The sequence below is a fragment of the Silene latifolia genome, chromosome X (genome assembly GCF_048544455.1).
Source record: "Silene latifolia isolate original U9 population chromosome X, ASM4854445v1, whole genome shotgun sequence".
NCBI lineage: Eukaryota > Viridiplantae > Streptophyta > Magnoliopsida > Caryophyllales > Caryophyllaceae > Silene > Silene latifolia.
Genome location: NC_133537.1, coordinates 313,488,083 through 313,502,215, shown reverse-complemented (window position 1 = coordinate 313,502,215; position 14,133 = coordinate 313,488,083). Strand labels below are relative to the sequence as shown.

The 14,133-nt window shown below is 33.3% G+C and overlaps 1 protein-coding gene across 1 annotated transcript; it reads left to right on the top strand.

Annotated features, from left to right (window-relative positions):
* Nucleotides 1-535: 535 nt before the first annotated feature.
* On the top strand, nt 536-5,167 carry LOC141617577 (putative polygalacturonase). Its single transcript, XM_074434762.1, has 6 exons — nt 536-1,256; nt 2,007-2,324; nt 2,946-3,066; nt 3,154-3,328; nt 3,424-3,494; nt 4,262-5,167. Exons 1-6 carry the CDS (start codon nt 1,251-1,253, stop codon nt 4,912-4,914), a joined length of 1,344 nt encoding a protein of 447 aa, XP_074290863.1. The 5' UTR covers nt 536-1,250; the 3' UTR covers nt 4,915-5,167.
* The last annotated feature ends 8,966 nt before the right edge of the window (nt 5,168-14,133 follow it).

The following is a 14,133-nucleotide window of genomic DNA, read 5'->3' as shown; positions in this document are numbered from 1 at the left end:
GTTTCTTGGTTTAGAAACCGATTTTATATAAGGAGCTCCTTAATTTATAGCTCAATAGTTAAAAAACTCCTTACATGAAATGAAACTTCTTATATGTTACCATTACTATAAAAAACACATACAAGAAATACCGAAAAAATGCTCTCTCATGGGTCATAACTCATAACCTAGTGAGAAACCATCTTCCCAACACTAGTTTTTCTTCAAAGGAAAATGAGTTGGCGCCACCGAATGACGCCCAATTTCGACGCCACCTCTCACATATAATAAGTGAGGACCCAATTTTGACGCCACAAAGTGACGCCCTATCATTATCCTTCCTCAAAACATATCACTATTAGAATTTACACATGTCAAGAATAGAGTGGTTAGAATTGAGCTTACATGGAGTATTATTAAAGTTGAAAAATGGGCACACATCACATGATCTTTCACCTTCCTATGCTAATCAACACACTTTTAATATTCATTTCATAACATTTTTAACAGACAAATAACTGTAGTTAAATTGTACCTTAACTCCATTTTGTTCTTCTCCCTTCCCTCCTTTTCACTCTTCACTCTCTACTCACTCTGCATCAAATACTCAGGCCCGTTACTTTGAATTTTGTCGGCTACAAGCGTTTTTTTACAACTATATAATTACTACTAACATCTTCACCAAAAAAAAAAAAAAAATAATTACTACTAACATTAATTTGGTTTTATTATTATTATTTACTCTAATTATTTCTTTATTTATTTCAACATATTTATTTATGTTTTCACCAAGAAAACATATTTATTTATGCTAATAAAAAGCTGGCATTTTCCCTTCATCTTCTCAATTCACCTGTCACACTTGATTACCCCATCTATTATTTTGTCGTTTTACATTATTATTTTTATCAACATTATTACTTAAAATCCCAAAAACCATAGAAAAACATTTAAAAATTAAAAAAAAGTGACAATTCTATTTCTTTAAAAAAAGATTTGATCTGGGTTTTTAGGATTATAATCCGGGTATTTTTTAATTTATTTTTTTGAAGGGTTTTTGTATTTTTTAGTAATATTTTATTTAAATTGCAAAATAAATAAATAAAATAAAATAAAATTGCTGGTGTTGTTAGGTCATAGGGTGTGTGTCTGTAGTTGTCTGCTTTAGGGAGGTTATTTCACACTCTCTCTCTTTATCTCTCTATCCTTCTCTCTCTTCTCCACTGCACATTCATTTATTTTTTGCAGAATTTGTGACACTCCATATAATCATGCTAGTAAGTGAAGTATTTGTTTTTGTTTTTGTTTTTGTTTTTTTAGATGTTGCAAATTTGTAGAATTTACAATTTGTTGGTGTTATAGTGTTGATCAGTAGTTTTCATGATCTGGGATTTCTTGATTTTGATAATTTTGAGTAGATCATTGCATTTAATTTGATTCAATTCTTGTTGTTTATACATAATTTTGCTCAATTCTTTCATAATTCTTCTGTAAAATATTATTGATTGAAATCTGCTGTTATTTTTCCTGTATTTGCATGTTTTTCTGCTAATTATATATTTCATAATTGAATTTCTGAAAATGTGCAGTATGAAATGACTTATAGATCACAGTCTGCTGTTGGTCTTGTCTTTAAATAGTATTCAAATTCAAACTACTAAATTTATTGAATTCCTAAAATTAGACACTTAATGAAGTGTCTTTTCGAATTTCCTAGGCATCTAGGCTTACCAAATTTCTGTCTCTCTTCCAGTTCTAGTTTTCTGACCATTTCTTGCTCAAAGATCCAAGTTTTTTGATCAAGCAACTTTGAATAGTTGAATTTTCCTGTTCATTTTATATTTTTCCGTTTTCTTAGGGGAATGATAACGTCAAAGGTTAGAACGCTTGTGCCACTCGTTTTGTGGGAGCGTAAATAAAACGAGTGGCACTATATATTATGAGTTAGGTTATGGCCACCCTATTTAAAATAGCTGTTTATTGCTTCTTTTTTAGTATATTTGACTGATGTTACCTGTCTGTTCTAGGTGGCATTGCTTTTGCTGTTGGCCCTTGGCAATGCAGTTGAAGTTATTGGGGAAGAGAATGAGGAACAATGCACATACAAGCCGAAACTGGACCCTAGACCTCACAGTGTATCAATTGTGGAGTTTGGTGCCGTTGGTGATGGAAAATTTGTGAATACCGGCGCCTTTCAAAATGCCATTTTCTATCTCAACTCATTTGCGGACAAGGGTGGTGCCCAACTGTATGTGCCGCCTGGGAAGTGGCTTACCGGGAGTTTCAATCTTACAAACCACCTCACGCTTTTTTTGGAGAAGGATGCCGTTATCCTCGGATCTCAGGTTCAACTTGCATTATTTATTTAACATCATGCAGCTGGATGTCTTTCTTCTCAGTACTATGGCTTTGAGTAGTTGCTATGCTCATTCTCAATTAGACTTGTCATGAGAGGGGATTGACCACATTAGTCATTTACTTGCTCGAAGTTCAATTTCAGCGTGTACTAGTTCAACTAGAAGCTATTTGGCTGTCTGGTTGGAGACGCCGCCATTCTGAGCTTTGCCTATATATAACTGTAACTACATTATTCCCCAGTGCTCATTGGGGGAGCTTGTGATTGGATAAGAGTGTTAGATGTATGCCTGTACGGAACCTTACCCCAGTGTTCCACATGACCCGTTATGAAAATTGCTTCGTAAAATGCATCGCCACTCCTGGTACTTCACAATGCAGGAAGCATAGAGAGCCCAGTGAGCAATTTTGCTTGATTCCGAAATAGGATCTCATTCTGAGATTCTATATAAAATCGGAGATAATGATCAACTACATGGAAGACAAAATTAATGGTCCAACCCCCCTTGACTCCTTTTGTAGCCATCTACGAAAGGAAGGCCTATTGTTATTCCATTTGACACGCTCATATTTTACAAGCATGTCATAATTATTAGCTGTAAACTGTGCAGAATCCATCCCATTGGGGAGTTGCCGATCCTTTGCCATCGTATGGGCGTGGATTTGAGGTTCCAGGAAGTCGATATCGGAGCTTGATAAATGCATATAGCTTGCATGACGTCGTAATAACAGGTGATTGCTTATGCACATATTCTACGTTTTTCATTTATGTGATTTACTTATTCTGGAATCATTTCTGACTATAATTTTTGTGTCTAGGCAACAACGGAACTATTGATGGCCAAGGATCAATTTGGTGGGATGCCTATCTCTCACATACATTAAACCACAGTCGTCCGCATCTTGTAGAGATTGTGGATTCTGTTGGAGTCGTCGTCTCAAACTTGACATTTTTGAATGCACCTGCATATAATATACATCCTGTCTATTCCAGGTACGTTTGGTCTAAAACCAACAATTTTTTTCTTAATTACAGAGTACTTATTTATGACCTCGTATTTAAATACTCTGTACCTCAATCTAATGCAGTCATATACTAGTACAAAACATTTCAGCTCTTGCTCCAGCATCATCTCCTCACACAGTCGGCATAGTCCCAGGTTAGCTTCTGACTTTTGACCCTTGTAATTCTGTGATCTTTTGTTATAATCCATGAACCTTGCTATTCTGATTCGTACACTTGGAAATAGTGAAATACAATAAAGTGCATAGACAAAAATAATTGCTTTTTCTTTTGTGGGTTCCTATCTAAATCTCCGAAGTTCTTCGGCGTCAATTTCTCTACCTTCTTGTACTTCTCAACTGTTAGTTTTTGACATTAAGATCATCTAATGCAATCCTTTGCGAATTAGCTGCTTTTTCCACTGGTTATGTCGTAGACTCGTAGAAAGTAATCTGTAGTCAGTAGAGAGTCCGTGATTGTTTGTCCACTGGTTACATCATAACAAGCTACTGATAGTGTGTAACTGTGTATAAAGTTTCAGCGAGTTTGGGACTCAGGACTTCAGGAGTTGGTTAGAAATTGGTTTGAATTCTGAACATTTGCAAGTCTAATTGGTCCTAGTGATAAATTATTGGCTTTGTTGCTTTAAGCCTATACATCATCATGAAGGCTTTGAGAGTCTAGGAATGCAGGCGTTTTAAAATCATATTCCGCTCCCTCCCATCTCAAATCCAGACTAAATGAGATTGTTTACACCAAAAGAACATATTGAACGAATGAATTTGTCTTATATTTTAAATACATACGAAGTACATTTTAACCTCTTCATCAACTTCTTCTCTTCATGTTAATCATATTTTCTTTTAGGTCATTGCCGTTTTTGACGTCTTTGTTTTCTGATGTGATGCCAAACTGTGAATCCAGACTCTTCAGATCACATTTGCATAGAGAACAGCAACATAAGCACTGGTTACGATGCCATATCCCTAAAAAGCGGGTGGGATGAACATGGCATTGCCTATGGTAGGCCTACTACTTATGTACACATTAAACAAGTCCAACTTCAAGCATCTACAGGTTCAGCGATAGCCTTCGGCAGCCAAATGTCTGGCGGCATTTCTCATGTTCTAGGCGAGCATCTTCATATAATCAACTCATTATCAGGCGTTGACTTTAGAACTGCCGTAGGGCGAGGTGGCTACATCAAGAACATAAACGTTTCTCACATAGTGATGGAAAATACCCACACCGCCTTCAACGCTAGTGGTCAATGGGCCAGTCATCCCGATGAAGACTATGACAAAAGTGCCCTCCCAGTTTTGGATAAAATCACATTAAAACATGTGGTCGGGGTCAACATAACAGTTGCCGGTAGCTTCTCTGGCATCAAGGAATCCCCTTTCCAGTTCTCACTCTCAGATATCACCTTATCTCTCAATTCAATCTCGACTACTACATGGTCTTGTTCCAATGTCATCGGGTCTTCAAAGAGTGTCTTCCCCGAGCCATGCCCGGAGCTTGACACTTCATCATTGACCTCTATCTCAACACCTAATGGATTGTCCACATCTCTATAGCATCATACCGGTGGACCTATGCTCCCTGCCTGACGGCGAGGGAAAAAGTCTGTTGATCACAAGCATCAATAGGATAGATTCTTTCAAAATAAGCTCAAGTATAGTTGTTCATTATTCATCATTTTTCTTAAATTTGCATTCTTGCATGAAACCGCGAAAATCTGCATATCAGTGTACATCCCTTGATTTCTTCATTCTTGTGTAAGCAAATTTTTGGTAGTAAATGACAAAAAGTACTGCTCCTTTTTTTTTTTTTTTTTTTAATTTTATGATTTTTCTGTTACACAGTTGAATAATCCAATTTGTATGTTTATGTTGATTTGCCAAGCTGTAAATTAACTTGTAGAGGAAGCATGTTAGGTGATACAAAGCTGTTAATGTCAAGTGAAACAAAGGATTTGTTCATTAGAGTTAAATGGTCTAAGTGTAAGATTGAGCTCTTGAGTTGTCAGATTTGTCTTTATTAAGGTTGTGTGTGCTGTCTTCTGCCTCACTTTTTGTTTCCTGTCTCCACTCAAAACTCATGCTTTTAAACATTCCCCATGGTATCTTTTTCTTTCCGACAAAAACGCTTATAAGATCGTTATATATAAACTAAATTTTACAATGTTATAGGATCAGTATCGTGGTTATATATGACCGTCTTACATAAGAACGATTTTTTACCCGGGTTTATATTTTCTTGAGAGCTGAGAGTTGAGAAGAGTTGAGAGTTGAGTTCGAGTCCAATTGGGCTTTAGATAAAAGGGCTTGCAAGTGGGGGATGGCCCATTAGAACCCATGTTATTCCCTTTGTTAATGGGTTAAAAGTGGTATATATATAACTACTATTTTGGACCACAAGTGGTCCAACACCAACCAAGCTGCATGGTTTAGAGAAGTGAAATTTCATTGGCTGTATTCCCTAGATTTGCATATACGCAGTACAATATTCCTGGCCACTTATGATTTTATTAATGCTAGAGGAAATGAAGATTGTAAAAATAGGTTGGTTGTTTGAAACTAGCTATAAAATATTGGATTATGTAGGCCTGTTCTTTTAGACTTAAAGTCACTTAATTTAAGTTTGCTTTAAATTCTATAAGTTCAGTTCAGTCCAGTTCAGATCCTATAAGTTTAGTTCAGTTCAGATCCTTTAAGTTCAGTTCAGATCCTATACTTCACTTAATTTAAGTTTACTTCAGATCCTATAAGTTTAGTTCAGTTCAGATTTCATAAGTTAGTTCAGTTCAGATTTCATAAGTTAGTTCAGTTCAGATCCTATAAATTCAGTTCAGTTCAGATCAGATCAATTTCAGTCCAAACGAACATAGCCGTAGTAGTATACAATCTTCTGTCCCCGGTCCTTGGGAAAATTGCTTGTTTGCTTAGCCGCATCCTTGTAAGAAAATGAATTGAGAATATTTTATCATAATTGTAATTTTCATAGAAACAACATTTTCAATGGTTTGTTTACGGACTTGAGCTAGTAGCTCAATCATTAGAGTTGTCCATGTAAACTAATTTTGCCCAAATAAACTCAAAAACAATTTGAGCTAAGTAGCTCCTACTTGGTTAAATGGACCCATGACAAGAATATAACCAATACGATAATAGTGATTCCATTAGTAAAGTTTTAATTTTATGTTGGAAACTTGGAAATTGAATAAATAAATAGAGTATGTTAACTTGCTCAATCAAGCTAGTAGTAAGTTGGCTAAACTATTGGAGTAATTGTAGCTTGAAATTATTGTAGCTTAAAAAAGGGTATTGTTCTTCTACATACGCATATATTAAAAGAGTTATTTCATAAAAATAATCCATCATATTGGTGGTCTACAATAATCACTCCATCTTATAAATAATCTCAATTAAATCCAACTTAAGCATCATACCTTCTAATAACGAACCAGCTGATATTTTTTGAAGTTTATGTTGAAATATTTGATAGTTTTTGGACAACCTAGCTGATACATGTGAAGTTTATGTGTAATATTTTCAAGCGATGAATCAAGAACTTGATACACATAGACATCATAAAATATCAGCTTGTATGTTATTGGAAGGTATGGTGTTTAGGTTGGATTTAATTGAGATTATTGATAAGATGGAGTGATTATTGCAGACCAGCAATAGGATGGATTATTGTTATGAAATAACCCAATATTAAAATACTCTTCGCATATATTATTGAAGTGAGAAAATCAAATTGGAGGGAGGTTAATAACAAATAACAATTAGACCTGGCAAATAAGTCATTTAGGTCGGGTCAACTTCGGATTAACAATTTCTCGGGTCACTTTTGGGTCGGGTCATTTCGGATCGGGCAGATTGAATCAGGTCATTCTGGGTTATTTGGGTCATTTTTTGTCATAATTTTGCCTTAATTAAGTCATTTAGGGTCAATTGGGTCATTTCGGGTCTATCGGGTCATGCATTTCGGGCCATTTTCGAGTCTCGAGTCCAACCTTATCGGGTCGAGTAAGTTTTATCAAATTTAGTAACAATTAGCTTACCATTGAAGATGCTCTAATATATCACTATTACGAAATAATCTATATCTATACATAAAAAAGAGTTTTTTCGAGCGATTCTAGAGCGTCCACATCATCAAAAATTAATTTAGGTAAGTTTCGTAAATAATATTTTCCACATAAAAAATTAAGTGGAGAATCTTTTAATTATTATAATATCTATATTTCCTATTTTATATTCATGAGAAGTTTCTAATTTTTATATAAAAACTTTAACATTTCATTTGCCAAAAAAATGTCGTTATAAAAATTATGAAGATAATATAATTAGATTCGTGGTAAAAAATGTTTTCATTGGAGTATAGATTTCATATGATTTGCACATATTAAAGATAGTGTATTTCTTAATATGTTATATGTCTCACATTGAAAAACAATGTTAGTGTGGTGATTATAATACATATAAATTATAGAATTGTCCCACATCGAAAGATCAACATAAGGTGGGTGATCCTATAATTATAAATAGGAGTTATCATTGGAACCTATATATCAACAAAAAACATTTTGAGTCTCTTAAGTATTGTTTTGGAGAGCTCTTAAGAGTTTATATCATTATCTTCACAGTATGATATATATATATTTTCTATATTATGTATTATATTCAAGTGGTGTTTATAATCTTTATATAAAAAATTATACATCTCTTTCCCCAAAAAAGTATTATAAAGAAATTATAAAAATTATATTATAATAGATTCTTGGTAAAAGAAATGCTAGCATTAGTATATAGTATCATATTATTTGCATATATTTTTAATTATGATAAAAAAAAATTAAAAACAAACGTATGAATATTAATAAATAGTACTCCCTCCATTTAAGACCAAATACAACATTTTCATTTACACACTTGCCAAGTCACAAATTACAACGTAAATATCTTTAAGTTTACATTATAAAAAATTTAAAAATTTGATTTTCTCATTGTACTTACGTGAATCAAATAAGATCCCAGATGACCATATTTTGTCTTACATATTGCAAGGAATCGTAAAGATTCTATTCGTTCATGAATAATGAAAAAAGGGAAATGTTGTATTTGGTCTTGAATCAAGGGAGTATAGTATTTGCTTATTATTATTAACCCGGACTAGATGTCGAATTATGTGCGAAAAAGTTGGTGTATTTCTAAGTATGTTATTTGTCCCACATTGAAAAATATGTTGGTGTGGTGAATATATTACGTATAATCAACAGAATTGTCCAACATCGAAAGTTTAGCATAAGGTGGGTGTTCATATGATTATAAATAGAAAGCATTCTTAGAACCTAAATACCAACCCAAAACCTTCTAATTCTCTTAAGCATTGTCTTGGAGAGTTCTTAAGAGTTTATATATCATTATCTCCATGGTATGATATATATTTTTTATATTATGTCCAAGTGATGTTTATAATTTTTATATAAAAACTTATACATCTCATTTAGCAAAAAAGTAACATATTTTTTTTTTGAAAAATTATATAATTAGATATTAAACTGGGTTGGATATCGAATTAGGTGCGAAAAAGAGGGTGTATTTCTAAGTATATTGTTTGTCCCACATTGAAAAATAATGTAGGCGTGGTAAATATACTACATATAAATAGTTGAATAGTCCCACATTAGAAGATTATCATGAGGTGGGGTATCGCATGATTATAAATAGGAGTCATATTTGAAACTTAGGGGTATCAATCCAAAATCTTTTGAATCGTTAAATATTATCTTAGAGAGTTTTTATAAGAGTTTGTATTAACGGTAAACCTTTGTTACAACAATACCATACAAATATTAATCACGTAGATATTTATAAAAGCGATTATATATTACTATATTAGTGATATTATAATATTTATTTTAAGACAATCGACAGTGTAATAACTTTATTTAAAACAAAATCATAATTTAAAAATATAATGGGTGCTAAATATACATAAATTGGTCATTAATGTGTCATATATATAATGATGATTGTAAATAGAAAATTTATGAATTATAATACAATCAAGTGTTGTATAAAAAGATCTTGAATCCATAAACAAATCAATAATAAAATTTTTTACTTTGATAAATAGTAGAATTAAATCTTTTTAACTTTTAAATATAGGCAATAATTATTATGCCTCATTACATTTGAATAACTAAAACACATCATAATTTTTAACCATTAATCACAATTGCACCAAAAAAAGAAAATATTTTGCATTTGTTTATACATTTTATTGCTACCTCAATTACATCTTAAAAGTCGTGTTAGGAAAAAAATGTTATTTGAATCATATCATTTGTTCATATTTTAATTATGACAAAAAATGAAAAAAAAACGTACGAATATAAATAGATAGTATAATATTTTCTCATTATTAAATCGGGTTAGATATCGAAATAGGTGCAAAAAAGATTGTGTAGTTTTTCTTGTGTTATTTGTCTCACATTGAAAAATAATGTAGGTGTGGTAAATTTACTACATATAAATAGTTGAATTATCCCACATCAGAAAATTATCATAAGGTGGGGTGATCCTAAAAATTAATTTAGGGAAATATTATAAATAATATATTTTGATGTAAAAAATAAAGTGGAGAACCTTTTAATATTAAATATACTACATATAAATAATTAAATTGTCCCATCAGAAAATTATCATAAGGTGGGGTGATCCTAAAAATTAATTTAGGAAAGAATTATAAATAATATATTTCGATGTAAAAAATTAAAGTGGAGAATCTTTTAATTATTATAATATTTATTTCCTATATTATATTCAAGTGATGTTTCTAATTTTTATGTAAAAATTTTTACATTTCATTTGGCAAAAAAAATATCATTAAGAAAATTATGAAAATAACATAATTTGATTCGTGGTAAAAATGCTATCATTAGCGTTTAGATTTCATATAATTTGTACATATATAAAATTGTGTACTTCTTAGTATGTTATATGTCCCACATTGAAAAATAATGTGAAATTATACAAAAATAATAGAATTGTCCCACATTGAAAGATTAACATCAGATGTGGTGGTCTTATGATTATAAATATGAGGCATCATTGGAACTTAGGTATGAACCCAACATCTTTTGCGTCTTTTAAATAAAATGTTTTTGACTTTTGATCATATCTAAATAAATGATTAGACATAAGATGTTAATATTAATTATTAAGACTCTATAACCAATTTTTTGTTACAAAGTTAATTACCCGTTGTAACGCACGGGCATCCAAACTAGTAATTATACTATTAAAAATGCAGTCTGTCTCATTATAGACAGACACTATAGATCTATAGCTATAGATGAATAATGGTCCTCTCACAAATGAAAGTGGATAGTGCAAGTGTGGGTATCCATTTCCCACCACTTACACTATCCACTTTCATTTGTAAGAGGAGCACTATCTCTGTCTATAACGAGAATTTGCGTTAAAAATGATCTTACCATTTGAACATGAACATTAAACAAAAGTCGTTTTTTTGCTATGCATATAAAAATGTATGATTAATAAGAATAAGAAAATAAACATCACTATAATTGCTATTATCAACAAATAATCGATAACAATCACTAATAATTTTTTTTTAAAGGGATATTCTCTCTCGTATTACTCGAACTTTTTCGTTTTTACATGGTGTCACTCGTTTTTTCAAAAAACTTTGACCGACAATAATTCTCTGTTACGAGTTCAGAAAACGGTAATTTTTTTTTTCAAACCAATTATCTCGTCAAGGCCTTCAATTTGAAAAAAAAATTCCTCCATTTTGAACTCGTAGCCGGTAGTTATGGTTGGTCAAACTTTTTTTAACGAATAAACTTTGACCGACCATAATTCCCGACTACGAGTTGAGACGTCGGTGAATTTTTTTTCAAACGGAAGACCTCTTAAAGACAGTCAATTTGGAAAAAAAGTTTATCGTATTCTGAACTTGTAGCCAAGAGTTATTGACGGTCAAAGTTTTTTTGCATGAAAAAAAGGGTATATCATAGAAAATGAAAAAGTTGAGGAGTACACGAGAGAATATCCCTTTTTAAAAAAAAGGAGAACACTGATAGTTGTTCATGAGTTATATCGTCATGGTTTGAAAGCCGGTGACTTCAACTTACCTCTAACATTCGAAAGGATGAGATAAGTTGGTCTTATTTAAAGGATCAATCTAGTTTTATTACCTAATAAAAAAAAATTATATCGTCCATATCCAACCCCTTAGTTAAATAGACAGGAACAATTCCAGAGATTTACAAACGCTCGTCCTGCTAACCCATCTCAAACTCGATTTTTTATTTAAGGGGGAATTTGCCAAGTACTCGAATCGAGTTTTTTTTTTTTTTGGTGATCCCCTCGTCGCGGGTGCTCTCACGAAGAGGTAAACGGCTGACCAAAGAGTTTGCTCCATTCTCATGGGCAGAGATCGAACCCTGGCCTCATGGTTAAGGGATGAGGTGAGCAACCACCACACCAAACCCATTTGGTTTACCTCGAATCGAGTTAATAACACATAAGTTATCACCCTCCACAATTAACTTCTTTTAAAGCAAGTGCTTTCGCAACAAGGATACTATTTGATCCGCACTTTTTTGCTGCCAACAAAACGACTTTAGCATTATAATCTCTTATAGAATATCCTAAAGCAGCTTTATTACCTTCTATTCTCGATCCGTCAAAATTTAACCCTGCTTATTTAGGCATAATTTCAATGTGAACCTGACCACATTTGGCCCAAGTTCGCATTTCATCACGTCTATACTCTATATCAATCAAATTAGCCCTTTCTTTATTTGTTTCCCATTAATTAATGGTAACTTGTTTTTCTTTATTCTTTACTACCCTTTAACTTACCCTGCAGTAATTAATTTATCATGTCATCTGTCAAGATGAAGTATTTGCTGTTATTTATATACTTTTACTTTTTATTGGGGTAATTGATTTGTCAGGGTTTAAGTAGGGTTTTAGGAATTTGGAGTAATCTGACTTTGTTCACTTTTAAGGTATTCCGTACCCTTAAGTATTTTTTTCGATTTTCAAAATTGTTTTAATCTTTATTCTCGATTTAAATTCTAAGTTTTCCGTACCTGGATTTTGTATTATGTTCTTTTTCCAATGTGGGATACTCACATGTGAGTTTTATCATGGGTGAGCTGTATCTTGACACTCCCCCTCACGGTCCCTGTTCCGGTAGATAAGTTTCGTTATCGGGCCTAGGCCGCACCCGCATGGAAGAGAGAGAGTCCGGCTTATAAGTCCAAGGAGGTTCCATCCCAAAACCAATTGATAGACAACTCTCTCCTCTTTTTTATGTGAGATACTCACATGTGCCTTTTATCATGGGTGAGCTATATCTTGACATTTTTCAATTTTCCTTTTCTATTTTTCCGCATTTTGAAGTGTGCGTTCACCCATGTACGGTTCTTAAAGATGATTCATGTCAGCCGACCCCAAATCATTTTGGGATTAAGGCTCTCATGTTGTTGTTGTTGTGATATTGGTGTTAATTGTTAAGAGGATTTAAGTAAGGGGTTAGGGTACATCATCATCAAACCCTTTGACCTTTGTCTCAAATGATTCCGGGTTAAGGGCGTTGATGAAATTATGTTTTACGGTTTAGATTGTGATTTTGGACATGGGACAAACTGAATTTCACGTATATTATGTCGAATTATCAGACAAATTTGTTTCCTAAGGAAGAGCAACGAGGGCACCTTTCCATTGATTACACTGCATGAAGTGGGTGTCCTTTGGTAGGATGGAATGATTACCCGGAAAATGAGCTACATTTGGTAGTTGTTTGATTGAAATGAATTCATAGGCATAGTTGCTTTTGACGGATTTTTGGTGGGCAGCAGAAGAAAAGAAAGTTCACTAGTAGTTGCACAATTGAAATGGAAGAGTGGTGACTGCCACACAGATTCAGTATTTTCTTATTGGTTCACTTGGATGTTGCAACGGCACTATGAGAACTTTTAGTTGGGGGAAGGCAATGTCACATATAGCCGCTGACGTTGTAGGATGAGTAAATTTGTCTTCTCTTCTGCCGTTGGCAAGAGATATGTTGCAGTATGGACTGTGGATAACAGACAGAAGCAAGAAGCCTAAAAGTTGTGTTCTTGCAATGGAACACCCGTTTGTGTATTTTGGTATAGGGAGGATGTTGTCGACCTGCGTATGATGGAACCTATAGAGATCTATATCTTTGGTTGTAGAGTTGTAGACCATACAAATTCGCCAATAGAGCCTCAGCTGCCGTATCTGCTGCAAGAATTCAAAGCGCAGTTGCCTGCATCTGTTCATGTGTTCCTTGGACAAGGCTTCTTGATAAACCCTCATTCGAGAAAATTTTTCTTCATTAGGGACGGATTTGAAGTTTAACATTTCTAGGGATGGATTTCTTCCGCCACTGAGTCAGCCTCGTTGAATCAAGAAACAACAAGAGGACTGGAGCTACAAACTGGAGGTGAGTTTCTCTTGATTGCTCTTCCGAATTGACTGCTTTTGTTGTGAGCATTCTTTGTCCTGCTTATGGTGCTACAAGAGTCCTGCGTAGTTCTGTAACACATTACCAAGTAGATGACAATGTGTATGTTTGTTTGATTTTTTGAATTTTGATACATGAGAATGGAACATGCAAGTGTTCTTCAACCATGCTCAACTGCTTTTACCATTTATTTGATGGTTCCTGGTGGTAGTCCTATCATTCCAGGCCATTGCATGTGTCATAATTTTGAAGAT